Genomic DNA, 18,960 nt, shown 5'->3' with positions numbered 1-18,960 from the left:
CATTCCAGTATTCTTGCCTGGGAAATCCCGTGGCCATAAGGGCCTGGTGGGCTCCGGTCCACGGGGTCACAGAGAATCAAGACAGGACACCACCGAGCCACACAATCAAGCAACAGCTCCAGTAACTCGGTCAGCAGCGCCCTTCTCCATCCATTCACAGCTCCACACGACAGCGTGCCGAAAGAAGTCAACGCATGAGGAGAAAGAACTCTGGAGGTTAATGCTCTTGTGTAGAATTTTCTTGGGGGAGGACACATCTAAATTTATATTCCCTTAGACGGAAACATTGGTTTTAAAATGCCTGCCTTCCATCGTGTGAAATCTACAGATTAGGAAAAAGACTGGAAAGAAACAGATCACAATGATTATGTTAGATGGAGGAATTCTAGTTTGTGGTTTTTTTCTACCGTTTCCTACAACTTTTTTCAGTGTTCTCATTATAAAAATAAACATATATATGCTTCCAGATACTTTAAACATGATTTTTAAAAAGCTAGTTCTATTCATTTTCTGATAAGAAATTACACCTACCAACATGTATATAAACTGACATGGCAAAGAAAGCCCTGTTCACAAACGTCCATCTTAAACCAAGAAATACCACGGCCCACCAAGTCATCTGCAGTTACCTATACTAACAGGTCATGGAGCCCACTGCCCACAGGCAGTAGGAGACAACCTATCCCATCTTTCTACAAAAACAAACTCATGGAAGCATTTTAAGAGGCTGAATAAGACCACACGGTAGGGTTAGCAGCAGCAGCAATTACTGTACATTTACCTGAAGACCTAAGAAGTCAAAGCCAATTCAAACAGAAAAACAGTGTTCCATGAAAAGTCCCCTGACCTAGTTTGCCGCCGGCATACGCAGCTTAGCGTGCCAGGTGGCAAGCAGGCCACTCGACTAGGGAAGATACCCACCACCAAGAGCATTTTGCCTCCTCTTTGCTTTTCTTTGCCATTTCACGTTACAAGCACTGTCTGAAAATTAAGGCAAGAACTAGAATCCATATCTAGCAAGTCAAGTTTATATCTTAGATTATTTCACACTCTAACAGCAAAGGTGACACTACTCTGAGAAAATACGGAAATTCTTTCAAATAAACAGAAAAGATGGCCGTACAAATGCTGTTAAAAAGGGGAAAGGGGACAAATACCTTCAATTTCTAGTCTGTTCTAAGTATCCTGTAGCTCAGTTTTAAAGACATGTCTTAAAATCTTTAGAGCAGCCTTGTTTGTAATAGCTAAAAATGGAGACAACCTAACTGTCTAAAACTAGAGGCGACTGATTAAACCACAACACAACACACATAAAATGCAACACATCAACTGTAATCCACAGGACGGAACTACGCAGCTGGCCAGCGGTGACGACGGAGACCTACACATACTAAAGAAGAAAGGTCTTTAACAGCGTTTTATGGTTACAGAATAATGTACAGTAAGTCTGCTGGTTTTCAAAGTGCTTATGTATACACATAAGGACACCAAAAATATTCTGGAAGGACAGACATGCCAAAATATTTAGCATTTAGACCTACTTTAAAACAATCTTTATTTTCTATAGCTTCTACAAAAAAAATACTTCTTTTGAGGACAAAATGCAGTCATTAAAAGAACTAAAGAGTGCTACTTCAAAAGAGAGTAAGGTCTTCAGTTTTTTCTAACTCTAAGACTGAGACTTAAAAAATACAATGATACTGTCTGTAAGATTTTAGGAAGGCTGTTTCATCTCATTTAATGTAACAGCTTAAGAACCTCTGAACTATTTCAGTTGAATAATTAGCAGACAGACAGCAAACTGATGATGCTTTTAGACTAAGAGAGAACCTACTGAGAACCCAGGAATCCAGGTAAATGCACTTTGTATGTTATTTAAATACACATAAAACCTTCCATACATACTATCATTAAAGGTGAAAACAAAACAAATCTCTTTCAGAGGTGCACTCGTTCCTACTTGGACCTGTCTTGGCACTTGGGCGACGGGGGCTTCAGGGAATATGTCACCATCCACAGATGGGCCAGCAGCAACCGGCATAATATAAACAGTGCCACATGATAAGGGTACTGGTTCCGTGAGGCTTCTTCTCAACAATGCACAAGTATATTCGGTACGTACGGGTCACAAAATGAAGCATTTCTATGGGACCACTTCAAAAAGTCTGAAAAGTACTCTAACAGATCGTAACTTTATGGGATAAAGGAAAGACCATTATTTCCTTTTAACCCTGAAGGTGTAAAACTAAATTTTAAGTCTCTAGCAAAGCCTTAAGATATATGCAGAAATCAATCGTTTTGTCTTATAAAACCTGAGACAAGAAAAAATTGCATTTCCCCCGCTTGGTGGAGCTTTTCTGGATCAGACTGTTTGGAGGGCCAAGAAGGGAGAAGTAACAGAAAAAAGCACTCAAAAGCCTGAGAGAAGGCAGAGGGACACGTACTGTTTCTGGCAGAAAGAAGAATACGTCTAAATCGTGGAGCAGGGGACAGAGAAGCCGAAGCTCCTTTTCGTAGTTCACGTGGCTCCAATGATACAGCAGAGGTCAAGAGAGCCTGGTGCTCAGCTAGGCTGCCCTGAATTTTACTTTCCCACAGTGTGAAGTCAGTTTAAGAGAGAGCCCACTTAAACCCGTGGTAGGAACAAAATAACTCTGAAGACTTTCTACTAATAACCTTTAGAAAGTCCCCCAGGCGGGACTGTTAATTAGTGAGTCTCTGCTTCATAGAGAGCGCCGGAATACACGTGTACATTTATTACCTAGAGCTCTATGCTTTCTCTTAATTAGAAAAGCAGAGCAACATCGTATTTTATTTTCCTTCAAGCCCTGACTTCCCCTCACATCCATCTCCCGGTTCAGTGGTGCTTTTAATTTACATGAGCCTGAAAAGAAAAAAAAAAAAAAAAAAATCTTGCTGGTTGTATTACACACTCCATCCCTAGAGTGAGAATGAAGTTCATCCTAAGGCCACTGCAGAGTGCGAATTACGTGCAAGAGGTGATCCCAGCCAAGTCCATCAGGGCTTCTAACTTAAAACTGTGCTCCCAAAATGCCCAATGACTTGAGAGAGCTCCAGGTCTGCTAATACCAGTGGGCCCATAAGACTCCAAGTAAGTTCAGTAGGCCAATTAAAACTACTTCCTAAATATGCATGAGAAGAAAATACAGGGGTCACTTTGTCTGTGTCCGTGAGTAAGTGCATATCCTTACAAGAGAGAGTTGGGCCACATCATCTGTTTGAAGTTCCTGCCTAAAAACATGTATGTATCCTCATTATTCAACGAGACAACAGTCAGGTTCAAGATGAAACTGCTTGGGTAGCTATCCATGCTCGGAGCTGATGCAGTGTATCACAAATATTTCAAGAACTTGAACAGTGAGCCTTCCCTGGTGGCTCAGACGATAAAAGAATCTGCCTGCAATGTGGGAGACCCAGGTTCGATCCATGGGTTGAAAAGATCCCCCAGAGTAGGAAAAGGCAACACACTCCAGCATTCTTGCCTGGGAAATTCGACGGAGGAGCCCGGTGGGCCCCAGTCCAGGGGGTCAAAAAGAATAGGACACAACTGAGTGACTAACACTTCTAAAACTTTTGAAAGCAGTGTTCCTCCATTTTGAATGGATCTTTTAAAAAGTTATCGGGTCAGTGCAAATGTAATTATGGTTTTGGACCATGAATTTTACACCAGTATCAGTCAGTTCAGTTCAGTCGCTCAGTCGTGTCCGACTCTTTGCGACCCCATGAATCGCAGCACGCCAGGCCTCCCTGTCCATCACCAACTCCCGGAGTTCACTTAGACTCACGTCCATCGAGTCAGTGATGCCATCCAGCCATCTCATCCTCTGTCGTCCCCTTCTCCTCCTGCCCCCAATCCCTCCCAGCATCAGGGTCTTTTCCAATGAGTCAACTCTTCGCATGAGGTGGCCAAAGTACTGGAGTTTCAGCTTTAGCATCATTCCTTCCAAAGAAATCCCAGGGCTGATCTCCTTCAGAATGGACTTGTTGGATCTCCTTGCAGTCCAAGGGACTCTCAAGAGTCTTCTCCAACACCACACACAGTATAACTAGGCTCAAACACATCTTTATTAATCAAAATAGGAACCATTTCAATCAACACATTTTCACCAATGAGAAATCAGTTTGTTTATTCCTGTTGCATAAATACCCCTGCTTCGGGATTTGATGAGCTCCTGGAAAGCATTTTCTGCCTCCTGCTGGTTGTGGACGAGTTCTCCCTGCAAAAGGTTGTCAAGACACTTGAAGAAGTGGGAGTTGGTTGGCAAGAGGTCAGGTGAATACGGCATATGAGGCGTGAGCACCGGTTGCATGACATGTGATCAGGTATTGTTCTGGAGAAGAACTGGGCCTTTTCTGTTGACCAGGTGCAGGCATTGCCGTTTTTAGTGCATCTCATTGATTTGCTGAGCATACTTCTCAGACATAATGTTTTCGCTGGGATGCAGAAAGCTGTAGTGGTCAGATCAGCAGCAGACCACCAAACAGTAACCATAACTTTTTCTGATGCAAGGCTGGCTTTGGAAAGTGTTTTGGAGCTTCTTCTCAGTCTAACCACTAAGCTGGTCGCCACCAGTTGTCATATAAAATCCACTTTTTGTCACTCGTCACAATCCAATTGAGAAATGGTTATTGTTGATGCACAGGATGAGAGATGATGACACTTCAAAACTACGATTTTTTTCATTTCCAGTCAGCTCATGAGACACCCACTTACCGAGCTTTTTCACGTTTCCAATTTGCTTCAAATGCCAAATGACCATAGAATGGTCAACAGTGAGTTCTTTGGCAACTTCCTGTGTAGCCGTAAGAGGATCAGCTTTTATGATGGTCTCAGCTGACCGCTGTCGATTTCCCACAGCCGCCCACTGCACTCATCTTTAGGCTCTCATTTCCTTTCCAAAACTCCTTGAACCACCTCCACACTGTACGTTCATCACAGTTCCTGGGCCAAATGCACTGCCCATGTTGCAAGTTGTCTCCACTGCTTTACGAACCATTTTGAACTCAAATAAGGAAATTGCTAGAATTTGCTTTTTATCTAACATCATTTCTATTGTCTAAAATAAATACAAACAGCAAGTAATAAGTCATATAAAAAAGACAAAAGCGACAAATGCACATGAAAATGATGTGTAACATAACCACATGTATCTAGAATGTATTCCAATGTGTATGTGTGCTACGTCACTTCAGTTGTATCCAACTCTTTGTGACCCTGCTGACTGTAGCCCGCCAGGCTCCTCTGTTGATGGGCTTCTCCAGGCAAGAATACTGGAATGGGCTGCCATGCCCACTTTCTGACCTGGAGAAAGAACCCGGAGTCTCTTACATCTTCTGGACTGGCACGTGGGTTCTTTACCACTTGCACCACCTAGGAAGCCTTGTATTTCAATATCAAATGGCAAACTTCAATGTTGCAAAAACTGAAATTACTTTTGCACCAACCTAATACTTTCAGTTACTTTGCTACAGGGCTGTTTTTTTTTTAATAGTTTCTTAAATTTATTTATGTTTATTTTTGGCTGTACTGGGTCTTCATTGCTGCACAGGCTTTTCTCTAGTTGCGGCGAGCAGGTCTGCTCTCCAGTTCTAGTGCGAGGGCATCTCATTCCGGTGGCTTCTCTTCTTGCAGAGCACAGGCTCTAGGGCACGTGGCCTTCAGCAGCTGCAGCTCCTGGGCTCCAGAGCACAGGCTCAAGAATTGGGGGTGCACGAGCTTAGTTGCTCCATGGCATGTGGGATCCTCCCAGGTCAGGGACCGAACCTGTGTCTCCCGCAATGGCAGGTGGATTCTTTACCACTGAGCCACCAAGGAAGTCCCCTGCTATAGGGTTTTAAGTACACAACCTTGACGCCTCACCCCGAGTCTGCCAAAACAGACTTTTGTCTCAGGCTGGTCCTACTACCCTAGACAGATTAACGATAAGAGTGAGCAAAAACAAAGTCTTAAAATACCCTCTTACAAAGCTATGCTAAATATTCCCAGGGTCATATAAATTCACACTGTTGAAAAAAAAAAAAAGAATCACCTAACATTCTGCTAATTCTTATCAGTTAAGACAAATGGACTTATGGGATCCTAGTTTTAACGATGCACAGATCCCCCTGGTTCTGCTGTTTTTGCCACGTGTCTGCACTCCTAATAAAACACCCTTGGGGTTCCAGGGATATGACATCAAAGATTTCCCTTCTAGCAGACACAAGAACAAGACAGAGGCTGTTCCAGTTAAGCCACCTCTGTTTTATTTCCACATCTTCTCGTTCTCTACCTGCTGTGATTGTATAGTGATCCAAAAGATCTTTAAAAGCTCAGTCTTGGTAAGTTAAAAGTATTGGGAAAAAAAAAAAAAAGGTGTGGGGTGGGGGAGACTTCTCTGCTGGTCCAGAGGCTAAGAGTCTCTGCTCCCAATGCAGAGGGCCCTGGTTCGATCCCTGGCCAGAGGACTAGATCCCACACACCGCAACTAAGAGTCTGCATGCCACAGCTAAGTCCTGCCTGGCACAGCGAAATAAAGTTTTTTTTTTAAGTTGGAGTCTTTGTATTTAAAAACCGTACAGCTTTTATTCACTCAGGTAGCAGTACTTCTTGTAAGGCATTTACCTACACCCCAGAGGCCAGACTCAGTGGAAGTATCCAGTGTAGTTTTTGTAAAGAAAGATGTTCAAGCTGAAAATAAAGAGCATCATTCCTATAACCAAAGCTACAATTCAAACCAAAACAGCCAGCCTAAGAAAAGGTCAGCCTAAAAAAAAAAAAAAGAAAAGGTCAACCTAAATCGATTAAATTCAGCTAGTTTTTACCCATCCAGTCACTGTGTGAGGTCAGGGAATAGGGCTATCTTTGGAAAGGACTCAACAGGAAGACACAAAGTGACCAATCACTTCACTTACTCACTAGACAGAAAATCGAACCTGCTTTAGACCTTAACTACCAGGAATCATCTAGAATGGCTTTCTAAAACCTTTTTTATTCCTATACCTGTAAATTAGATCTCAATTTTCAAAACACTACCCTAAAGCTCCCAAGGCATTAAATCTAAGCCATTGGAGTAAATATTCAAAGTCTTCAAGGCAAAGACCAATCAGAGTTGAAAAGAACACCAAACCCCAATTTCTTTACTAAACTTGCTTTTGAGCTAATACAATTTCAGAGCATTAACTGGGGAAAAATATTCTTCTCTGTTCCCATGATTCAAGAGAAGCCCAGGACCTAGCAGCACTGGATATATTTAGCAAAGTCCCTCAGACCTTCTGATCTGTCTTCTGGGAGATGGTTCACACTGTGGGTAGCTCACATTCTGGGGCTCACTGACCTGCCTTGTACTAGCTATGTATCTCTGGGCAAGTGACTTTATTATTCTGTGGCCCAATTTTCCATCTAAAAAGTAGAGATCATAACACCCACCAAAGTGACAGGAAAAAAATGTACAAGTAGATTCAGAATTTCTCTTTACATAACTAATCTGGCAAGTCGGTTCACATTCTTCAGCTTCCTAGAATTGAGGAAAAAAGAGGCCCATACCATCTCCATTTTACTGATAAGCATGACTTAACTTGTGGCACAGTTCAAAATAATTCCAACATCTCATGCCTTATTTCCCAGTACCTGCCAATATTATTACATTTAGGAGAAAACGGTGAGTTTTGGAAATTAACCAAATGAAACTTGTTCATGTTACAAGAAAAAAATTCCAAACTTAAGTATTTAAAGAAAGACACAGGAAATGGTTTCTCTTAAGTGTTTTAAAGAAATATACCTTGTTGGCCCTAGCTTAGAATTAAAAGATACTATTTTCACTAACAATACACTTTATATGCAAATTAGTAAAATTAAGAATCCACTAGTAATGACTTATTATTATATTCCCCTTTGTACACAATTGTCAACGAGCACCCAAATGTCCCTAAACTGGCTATTTTTACGCTATAAATATAATGATATACTCCAGTGGTAGATTTAATTATTCAGGACTTAACTTTCCATTTTAAAGGTAACCCCCCCTGCCATTTGCTGCTCCAGCACTCCCTGGGTTTGCTTGGCCACATTACTCAACAGCACCAGATGCCGGTAAACGTGATGAAACTGAGGGCATACCAGCAGGTTCAGGTTACCACGACAGGTAAAAAGTACGTGTCAGATCAGATCAGATCAGTTGCTCAGTCGTGTCCGACTCTTTGTGACCCCATGAATCGCAACACGCCAGGCCACCCTGTCCATCACCAACTCCCAGAGTTCACTCAGACTCACGTCCATCGAGTCAGTGATGCCATCCAGCCATCTCATCCTCTGTCGTCCCCTTCTCTTGCCCCCAATCCCTCCCAGCATCAGAGTCTTTTCCAATGAGTCAACTCTTCGCATGAGGTGGCCAAAGTACTGGAGTTTCAGCTTTAGCATCATTCCTTCCAAAGAAATCCCAGGGCTGATCTCCTTCAGAATGGACTGGCTGGATCTCCTTGCAGTCCAAGGGACTCTCAAGAGTCTTCTCCAACACCACAGTTCAAAAGCATCAATTCTTCAGCACTCAGCCTTCTTTACAGTCCAACCCTCACATCCATACATGACCACAGGAAAAACCATAGCCTTGACTAGACGAACCTTTGTTGGCAAAGTAATGTCTCTGCTTTTGAATATGCTATCTAGGTTGCTCATAACTTTCCTTCCAAGGAATAAGCGTCTTTTAATTTCATGGCTGCAATCACCATCTGCAGTGATTCTGGAGCCCGAAAAACAAAGTCTGACACTGTTTCCACTGTTTCCCCATCTATTTCCCATGAAGCGACGGGACCGGATGCCATGATCTTTGTTTCCTGAATGTTGAGCTTTAAGCCAACTTTTTACTCTCCTCTTTCACTTTCATCAAGAGGCTTTTTAGTTCCTCTTCACTTTCTGCCATAAGAGTGGTGTCATCTGCAAATCTGAGGTTATTGATATTTCTCCCGGCATTCTTGATTCCAGCTTGTGTTTCTTCCAGTCCAGCGTTTATCATGATGTACTTTGCATATAAGTTAAATAAACAGGGTGACAATATACAGCCTCGACGTACTCCTTTTCCTATTTGGAACCAGTCTGTTGTTCCATGTCCAGTTCTAACTGTTGCTTCCTGACCTGCATACAGGTTTCTCAAGAGGCAGATCAGGTGGTCTGGAATTCCCATCTCTTTCAGAATTTTCCACAGTTTATTGTGATCCACACAGTCAAAGGCTTTGGCATAGTCAAGAAAGCAGAAATAGGTGTTTTTCTGGAACTCTCTTGCTTTTTCCATGATCCAGTGGATGTTGGCAATTTGATCTCTGGTTCCTCTGCCTTTTCTAAAACCAGCTTGAACATCAGGAAGTTCATGGTTCACGTATTGCTGAAGCCTAGCTTGGAGAATTCTGAGCATTACTTTACTAGCGTGTGAGATGAGTGCAATTGTGCGGTAGTTTGAGCATTCTTTGGCATTGCCCTTCTTTAGGATTGGAATGAAAACTGACCTTTTCCAGTCCTATGGCCACTGCTGAGTTTTCCAAATTTGCTGGCATATTGAGTGCAGCACTTTCACAGCATCATCTTTCAAGATTTGAAATAGCTCAACTGGAATTCCATCACCTCCACTAGCTTTGTTCGTAGTGATGCTTTCTAAGGCCCACTTGACTTCACATTCCAGGATGTCTGGCTCTAGGTGAGTGATCACACCATCGTGATTATCTGGGTCGTGAAGATCTTTTTTGTACAGTTCTTCTGTGTATTCTTGCCATCTCTTCTTAATATCTTCTGCTTCTGTTAGGTCCATACCATTTCTGTCCTTTATCGAGCCCATCTTTACATGAAATGTTCCTTTGGTATCTCTGATTTTCTTGAAGAGATCTCTAGTCTTCCCCATTCTGTTGTTTTCCACTATTTCTTTGCATTGATCGCTGAGGAAGGCTTTCTTATCTCTTCTTGCTATTCTTTGGAACTCTGCATTCAGATGTTTATATCTTTCCTTTTCTCCTTTGCTTTTTTTGCTTCTCTTCTTTTCACAGCTATTTGTAAGGCCTCCCCAGACAGCCATTTTGCTTTTTTGCATTTCTTTTCCATGGGGATGGTCTTGATCCCTGTGTCCTGTACAATGTCACGAACCTCATTCCATAGTTCATCAGGCACTCTATCAGATCTAGGCCCTTAAATCTATTTCTCACTTCCACTGTATAATCATAAGGGATTTGATTTAGGTCATACCTGAGTGGTCTAGTGGTTTTCCCTACTTTCTTCAATTTAAGTCTGAATTTGGCAATAAGGAGTTCATGGTCTGAGCCACAGTCAGCTCCTGGTCTTGTTTTTGCTGACTGTATAGAGCTTCTTCATCTTTGGCTGCAAAGAATATAATCAATCTGATTTCAGTGTTGACCATCTGGTGATGTTCATGTATAGAGTCTACTCTTGTGTTGTTGGAAGAGGGTGCATTTTCTTGGCAAAACTCTATTAGTCTTTGCCCTGCTTCATTCCGTATTCCAAGGCCAAATTTCCCTGTTACTCCAGGTGTTTCTTGACTTCCTACTTTTGCATTCCAGTCCCCTATAATGAAAAGGACATCTTTTTTGGGTGTTAGTTCTAAAAGGTCTTATAGGTCTTCATAGAACCGTTCAACTTCAGCTTCTTCAGCGTTACTGGTTGGGACATAGACTTGGATTACTGTGATATTGAACGGTTTGCCTTGGAAATGAACAGAGATCATTCTGTAGTTTTTGAGATTGCATCCAAGTACTGCATTTCGGACTCTTTTGTTGACCATGATGGTTACTCCATTTCTTCTGAGGGATTCCTGCCCGCAGTAGTAGATATAATGGTCATCGGAGTTAAATTCACCCATTCCAGTCCATTTCAGTTCGCTGATTCCTATAATGTCAACATTTACTCTTGCCATCTCTTGTTTGACCACTTCCAATTTGCCTTGATTCATGGACCTGACATTCCAGGTTCCTATGAAATATTGCTCTTTACAGCATCGGACCTTGGTTTTATCATCAGTCACATCGACAGCTGGGTACTGTTTTTGCTTTGGCTCCATCCCTTCCTTCTTTCTGGAGTTATTTCTTCACTGATACCCAGTAGCATATTGGGCACCTACCGACCTGGGGAGTTTCTCTTTCAGTATCCTATCATTTTGCCTTTTCATACTGTTCATGGGGTTCTCAAGGCAAGAATACTGAAGTGGTTTGCCATTCCCTTCTCCAGTGGACCACGTTCTGTCAGATCTCTCCACCATGACCCGCCCATCTTGGGTTGCCCCACGGGCATGGCTTAGTTTCATTGAGTTAAACAAGGCTGTGGTCCTAGTGTGATTAGATTGACTAGTTTTCTGTGAGTATGGTTTCAGTGTGTCTGCCCTCTGATGCCCTCTTGCAACACCTACCATCTTACTGACTGTTAATTATTACCAGGGCAATCCAGTCCATGCTTCCAACTAATACCTACAGAGTGGTTTAATCACTGAATTTCTCTGGACAAACAAGAACAGCACACACGAACCCACAGGTTGAACAACAGTGCACCAACTTCTGTGAGACCAGTGCATGGGCATCAGCAAGGGAGTGAAGGTCATTCTACAAACAGCAATCAGAATACAACCAAACCTAACACTAGGGAGTATTATTCAAAATAAGAGAGCAGAAATGCTTGATTTTTTTAAAAAAAATGACCATTTACACTCCTGCTCTCAAGCATTAGAACTGTAGACGCAGGGGGAAAAAGATCAATACAAAAAATAAATAAATAAAAAGATCTACTGTACCTTTGAACTCATGCAAACATCATATAGCAGGTCTGATATACAGGCACAAGTAAAGAGATATTTACCCTGATACCACGAAAGTAACCATCATGTACTCTTTTAATGAATGGTCTTAACTCAAAAGAATCATGGAAACTCAATTCTTATCGTTAGATGTTCATGGCAGCCTTTAATCTTTGGTTTTCTTCCATCTGTGAAATTCCCTAGTTATTACGTTAACCAAAAGCTCAATACTTTTCTGCTACTCTAACGGGGGGGAAAATGATACGAGGATTTAAAAGGGGGGATAAAAGCTACAGAAAATTCAGTCTCTACGTAGAAGAATCGAGTCTGCTCTGGGGTGCATCAGCTGCTCTTGAATGAGGATTACCTACCTGACAGTTACTGATTTTTTCCCTCCTTGAGGGAGTTACTTTGGATTTCTGCTAAAGACCGGATATAGATCAAATCCTACTATCAAGAACTGAAGTACAAATTATTCTGGTTATGCGAGAATTGGGAGGCACGGAGTTCTGCTTTAAATGACGAGGCTGGGGCTTAGGGACCTCTGCAGCGAGGAGTTTCTCTCTTAGGCCGACAACTGTTGAGGGTCAAAGCTTCAAGTGCATCATTTATTAATAATAGCATCTGGTCAGCTTCCCTGCCCCACTGCAGACCAGGCGTTCAAGTGCACAGGAGGGACACTGAAGCACCCAGGAAACCTCAGTTCAGAGGCTCATTCCCTATCCAGTGGTTGGGACTTTGCGCCTTCTAATGCAGGGAGTGCAGATTCCATCCCTGGTTGGGAGCCAAGATCCCATATGCCTCAAGGTCAAAAAAACAAATCATAAAACAGAAACAATATGGCAATAAATGCAATAAAGACTTTTAAAATGGTCCATATATTAAAAAAAAAGAAAAGAAGTTGGCTTCTGTAATACCAACAAGGGTTCAAAGATGGGCTTTCAGAGGTCCATAAAACCCATAACATCCAAATTCTGGGCATTTGTATGTATTATTACATGCAAACACAGGCTGTTTTGCTGTGGAGAAGATGGGTAGCATCCTCAAAACAGCCATGACTCAGAAGAAAGAAAAAAAAAAGGTTAGAAACACTGCAATCAAGTCAGATCACTTTTCCCTACTCAAAGAATAATCTTCATTACCCAGAAGTGGCTCAAGCAGTGCAAACAGCAGGTGCTCTCGACCACACTTCCTACCTCTGTGTCCCAAGAATCGTGAAAGACAGGATTTCTACTGCTCCTTTTGGTCTGTGGGGGGAGATGGTGGTCTTCTTCACTGCCATTCCTTCTCCTTTTCCTGGAATTAAACCACAAAGAGAACAAAAAAAAAAAAAAAAGAATTGGTCTTCTGCACACTTCAAACTGTAATTTAAACATATTAAATTTGCCCTCTTGCCTGAGAGATAGATCGTCATATGATAATCCCAATAGGCAAAAAAGTTAGAAGAGCAAAAATGTAAAATAACAGGAGGAAGGTAGAGCTTAAATTAGTACAACTAATTTCTAAAAAGAAGCCTGACGATTTGAAATGCTTACGGGGAATAAACAAGCGCAGGAAGACACTGATGACTAAGTGCTCCAACTCTACCTAATTAAGGTGATCTCCTCCTCCATTTCCTGAAATTACCATCCCAAGTTACCCTAATTTTACTCCTGTCCATGTGGCATCTAAGACGGGAATGGCTGCCTTTGCCTATTTACGCTTAAAATCCTTATAAAAATGGTGCTACACACGAAGAGCATTAGAGGCTGGAGGTAGCCTCTATTCTTTCACTTTCTTTCATCTCTGATTTTCCCCCAATTATCACATTAACACAAAAGCTCTCTGCCCTCTAATGCATCAAATTACTTTTCTGGACAATCACTGCAAAGGCGGCTCTTGGACACATTAACTTGATGGCTGGCTGCACCACCTGGTATTGTAAGAGAAGTTACTTCTCCAGCTTGTTACTGTTACACTGCAGCACCAGTTGCTTAAAATGTCCAGGTTTCAAGAAAAATCACCCCTCTTTCTCGGTCAAGTATTCTGAGGTGTATGACGGAGACAGAGTTTGTATGTTTTCTGTGTAAGAACCAGTGCTGGTTGGACTTCTAAGCTCCAGTTAGAAAACAGAAATTATTAGAGGAGGTACACTTTTAAGTCAAACTGCATGGAACTGTGCTGCCCTGGTGGTTCAGCAGTAAAGAATCCACCTGCAACTCAGGAGCCACACAAGACTTGGGTTCAATCCCTGGGTCGGGAAGACCACCGGAAGGGGAAATGGCAACCCGCTCCAGTACACTTACCATGGACAGAAGAGGTACAGAAAATTCTACTGGACAGAGCTGGCGAAAGGTTGGTTTATACAAAGCAGCATAAGCTGTTATAATGAAAGCTCTTCAGAGTTCAAGTTGCTCTATCTAGAGGGTGAGAGAGCTTTCTGGAAAATACTGAATTTGAACGCACAGTATCTTCAATACAGTTACACATTCTATGTGAGTAGAGGGGCTTTGATCAGGTCGGGACGTTGGCTAAATTTATCACCCTGAGCTTAATTCTCTCTTACTTGTGAACGCATCTAACATTTTAATCGATGAGTATGGACCCAGTTTAGGCTTGGAATGATAAGATGGGGGCTATGATTCTGAGGAAGCACTAGCCAACCGGCAGGGGCTACACCGGTCCAAGCCTCAGCTCAGTTCAGTGTGTCTGACTCTTTGCGACCCAAAGGACTGCAGCATCCTAAGACTCAGCTGTTTACAAAATAAGATCTCCTCACCTTTCTCTCAGGGAATTAGATCTTACCTTGAAATACCGGAGGCTAAAAACTAGATAAATATCAGGCTTTAATAATCATTAAATGGATGTGCTAGTGGAACCAAGAAATCGCTACACCCATCCTGACAACAGTTGCAGAACACTGGTGGAAGGCCAGCTGCCGCCCAAAGAGAAACTCCTCGAATGACGGTGACGGTCCCCCAACTCCTCTTTTATCGGTGTTCCAACAGATGATTGTGCCGGGGCTGCTGAGTCACTGCCAGCAAACTCATGGTCTGACTACAACTTTCCAATTTCCTCATTTATAATGGGAGAGAAGGTTACTATCTTTCTAGTGACAAGACGATGAACGTCAAGAGGATGGGCTGGTTTTGAAGATTTCAATTAAACTGAGAAAGTCACATGAAATATTCCTGCCTCATAATTAGCTGATGTCTCCAGGTACCAGAAGGATCTCTCTGGCCTTTTGGGAGTTCTCTCCTTTGGATGGTTCTGGATTAAGAATGAGCCCTAAATGTTCTTCATTCTCCTTTTTCTAAGCTCTTTGCAGAATTCATCCTTGAAGCATTTCTCTCAACATCATGAATATTTTACAAAACCTTAGCTTCATGCTCAACAGAATCAGTCAGATTGTAACTTTTAACATTAATGCCATATGCCAGGTTATAATTTGAGCAGCCACCCTATAACTAATTACATTCTCCCTAGCCATTTAGTTACAGATTATTGTTTAGCATCTGTTATTTCTCAGGATGGCAGAATACATCACTTTTCATCACTTCATTTCTCCTCAACCCTCCTGTCCCTCCTAGAGACTGAGCACAGAAGAAATCCTAGGATACACAGACTAGTGGTTTTCAAACTTTATTTTAAAAATGACAGAACTATTTCACCCTACCAAAAAAAAAAAAAAAAGATCCTTCAATTTATAAAAGAGATAATGGATGTTTTAACTGGAGTAGGGACCTCCCTCCCACGCAGGGCTTCCCCAGTGGCTCAGCTAGTAAAGAACCCACCTACCAACGCAGAAGATGCAAGAGGGTGGGCTCGATCCCTGGGTGGAGAAGATCCCCTGGAGAGGAAATGGCAACCCACTCTGACACTCTTGCCTAGATGATTCCATAGACAGAGGAGCCTGCTGGGCTACAGTCCATGGGGTTGAAGAGTCGGACACAACTGAACAAGCACAGGCACACATACCCATACCCACCCCTCCTGTATGAAGACCCACCATCATAGACCAACGCTTCCTCTTAAAATTGAGGAAACAGATCCACAGAGCTGAACCGACTTGAAGATGCTAAGACAGCTGGATCTGATCCACTGTAGTACACAACACATGGGAGCAGAGAAAGCACTGCCAGCTCACATGACTTCTCTCACAGAAAAGAAGTTACCATGTGAGATTGTGTGAACGAGATAAAAGGGACTGCTAGGACTATAAGCGCATCCAGTGTATTTGTGTACAGCACTGGATAACAGGAATGTTTTTCAGAGAAATATTTAGACTTTTTCAGATATGTGAGACATCCCGAGGGACTGCTGGAAGTACAAATGGGTGTGGGAAGGAAAAAACTGGCAGTTATATCAGGCTTACTATACGTAAGGATCTCGTGACTAATCTCAGTAGCAAGTTGGTACACTGGGCCCCTAATTTCAAATTCAGCCCACTCTTCCTTCATATACAAGTAGGGTTTTTATGGCTCTCTCACTACATGACCCAAATCAATATGCAGAAGTTTGGAGAACTCTTGATTTTCACTATTGCGCTAAAGAACTTCCAAGATGCCTTCCAGAATCTCAACCCTATGAATTAATATCCTCTAGGATATCTAGAGGATATTAATTCCGGGTCCCCATGGAAAGACTGTCAATTACATTCAAAAATCACTGAATACAGAGAGACAAAAAAAACCTACAGCATAATTTACCAAGGCAACCCCCGTCTCATTCACTCAGGCCTCACTAAGATTATTTTGGGGGAAAAAAAAAAAAATGAAGAGAACAGTGAACCTAGAAGTTCAGTTCAGTCTTGCTGCTGCTGCTAAGTCGCTTCAGTCGTGTCAGACTCTGTGCGACCCCATAGACGGCAGCCCACCAGGCTTCCCTGTCCCTGGGATTCTCCAGGCAAGAACACTGGAGTGGGTTGCCATTTCCTTCTCCAATGCATGAAAGTGAAAAGTCAAACTGAAGTCGCTCAGTCCTGTCTGACTCTTATCGACCCCATGGACTGCAGCCTACCAGGCTCCTCCATCCATGGGATTTTCCAGGCAAGAGTACTGGAGTGGGATGCCACTGCCTTCTCCGTCAGTTGCTCAGTTGTGCCCAACTCTTTGCAACCCCATGGACTGCAGCTCCACCAGGCCTCCTGATCCATCACCAACTCGCAGAGTTTACTCAAACTCATGTCCATCAAGTCGGTGATGCCATCCAACCATCTCATTCTCTGTTGTCCCCTGCTCATCCCGCTGTCAATCTTCCCCAGCATCAGGGTCTTTTCACATGAGTCAGTTCTTCGCATCAGATGGCCAAAGTATTGGCATAGAAAGACCCAGGTAAACCAACTGAGCTTTCTAAATCTGCTTCCTGATCAGAAGAATGAAAGATGGGACTTGGTGATATCTATAGTTTTCAGTTCAAACTCCACGATGAGGGATTGTTCTAATTCCAAATAAAGTCCATCTTCTCCATTCCCGGGTACAATCCCAACATTTTCCTCCCTAACCTGTTCACAGAGGTGAGAAATGAGAAAAAGGAAAAGAATCCTCAGCACTCTCCAGGTTAAGCCCCGGGTCCAGGCTCGGAGGAAAAGTGCGTCGCAATATAGCCCTACCTCCAGCCTTCGGAGTCAAACGGCTCCGCACCCAAACTGTTTAGAATTCTGCATGCTCTTCACGCTATGGCCGAGGAGGGAAGCCACAGGTCATCACTTTGGCCCTAGCCCATTCTGCGTCTACGACGGCCCAGCAGGGCACAAGGGCTTCGATCTGACCTAACCCTTCCGTCCTGCGGAGTTAAGCCCAGTCCTTCTTCCCGACCTTGGGGAGATCGGCTACCCGCCCCGCCGTCCCCTCACAGGCCCCCGAGAGGCTCCTCTCGAACATCGGCCATTTTCCCATCCCCCCACCCTCCTAAATTTAGGACAGGGAAGCTTTGGGGCCCCCTTCTCTCCGCCGGGACCGACCGGACTCCATTCCAAACAGGGAAAGATGGGGGGCGGGGGGAGAAAAGATGGGGTCGGGGGGCGACCCGGGCCCTGAGGAGTCACCGCTCCGGCGCCCCCGGGGACCAGGTTCCCAGTCAGCCAAGCATCCCTCCCCTCTCCCCGCCCGGACAGCAAGGCACCCACACGGAGACTCGCAGGGCCCAGGCTCGCTCGGACCCCGCGTCGCACCCCCCTCGGCTCCGTGTACCCCACGACACAACACCGGGAGAGGGGCTGAGGGGAAGAGGGTGCCCTGTGGACTCACCTGGGGCGGAGGCGCTCGCTCATGGCAGCCGATGGAGACGAGCGACGCGGCGCCGCTCCGCGAGGAGAGGGAACGGAGGGCGTCGTGTTCCGGCGGCCGCCACGCCCACCCCCTCGGGCCTTGGCTCTGGACGCGGCTCTGGCGGAGGCGGCCGGCGCTGAGTACCCCTCGGGGGGACCCGTCCCTCCGCTACTTCCGGCGTCTGCTCCGCGCCCCCCCATGTCGCCGCCGCCGTGGTACCGCCCTCCCGCGAGTGCGCAGTGGCGCGAGCCCGGCCGCGCCGACCGGTAGCCCCGCCCATAGGAAGAGGCGGGCTCGGGAGGGGGTGGGGAGGAGCGACCAGGAGCCTCTGGGAAAGAGGACCTCGTTAGAGGTGGCCCGGGCTTTTGCCTGTTCGCAACCGAGACGGGCCGGCGTAAGAGTCCAGCCAGGCTTAAATGAAATTAAACCGTGTCATAATCATATGATACAAGTCTTTGATTTATAATCCCTGTGAAGCCATAGTTTAAAAAAAATAGCGGAGAAGCATCAGGCAGTGGTGTAGACGGCTTGCCCCGGGGCTTAGTCCGGGGAGTTGGGCCGCGTCGCGTGGGGTGCGCTCAGGGAGCTCGTCGCGGGACTTCCTGGTTTTTTTGTGTCTCGCGAGGTGAGACGCCACCCGGGCGGAGTTTCCACAGGCGGCGGTGCCGTCTGTGGCCTCCGCCGTAGGTCTAGGCGCGGATGTGGAGGCGAGAGGAGAGTGAGGGGAGAGCTTTCTGAAGCCGAAGGCTCGGCGCTCCGGCGCCCGGGACTGGGGGAGGCTGCGGGGCGGCCGGCCGGGCCCCAGGAGCTGCTCGGTGGTCCCACTCAACTCCCTGGAAGCCGCCCGACTGCTCTCCTGAAAAAGCAAGGGAGAGGGGGTCGAAAAGCCCACTGGAGGGCGCCGGAGGGAGGGCTCTGAGGTCAGCCCGGTGCCC

The 18,960-nt window shown here is 44.6% G+C and overlaps 2 protein-coding genes across 3 annotated transcripts in view; one reads left to right on the top strand and one right to left on the bottom strand.

Moving 5' to 3' along the window:
* VCF1 (VCP nuclear cofactor family member 1) overlaps positions 1–18,300 on the bottom strand; it is a 20,874-nt gene extending 2,574 nt beyond the window's left edge. The window contains exons 1-2 of one of the 2 annotated variants that reach the window (XM_061392966.1): positions 18,005–18,300; positions 12,974–13,073 (exon numbers count right to left, since the gene is read on the bottom strand). In XM_061392966.1, the coding sequence (XP_061248950.1) occupies positions 12,974–13,073; positions 18,005–18,225 (321 nt within the window). In that variant the 5' untranslated portion in view covers positions 18,226–18,300. Of the gene's footprint in view, positions 1–17; positions 342–12,973; positions 13,074–18,004 lie in introns of those variants that run through there. The other variant, XM_061392967.1, reaches the window with a different exon arrangement.
* Positions 18,224–18,960, top strand: part of MTNAP1 (mitochondrial nucleoid associated protein 1) — a 13,123-nt gene continuing 12,386 nt past the window's right edge. Inside the window, exons 1-2 of the mRNA XM_061389919.1 lie at positions 18,224–18,291; positions 18,713–18,840. Coding sequence (XP_061245903.1) covers positions 18,224–18,291; positions 18,713–18,840 — 196 coding nt within the window. The remainder of the gene's footprint in view (positions 18,292–18,712; positions 18,841–18,960) is intronic.

Source organism: Bos javanicus, chromosome 19 (assembly GCF_032452875.1).
Source record: "Bos javanicus breed banteng chromosome 19, ARS-OSU_banteng_1.0, whole genome shotgun sequence".
In the NCBI taxonomy this organism is placed as follows: Eukaryota; Metazoa; Chordata; class Mammalia; order Artiodactyla; family Bovidae; genus Bos; species Bos javanicus.
This window is presented reverse-complemented; position numbering and strand designations above follow the sequence as displayed.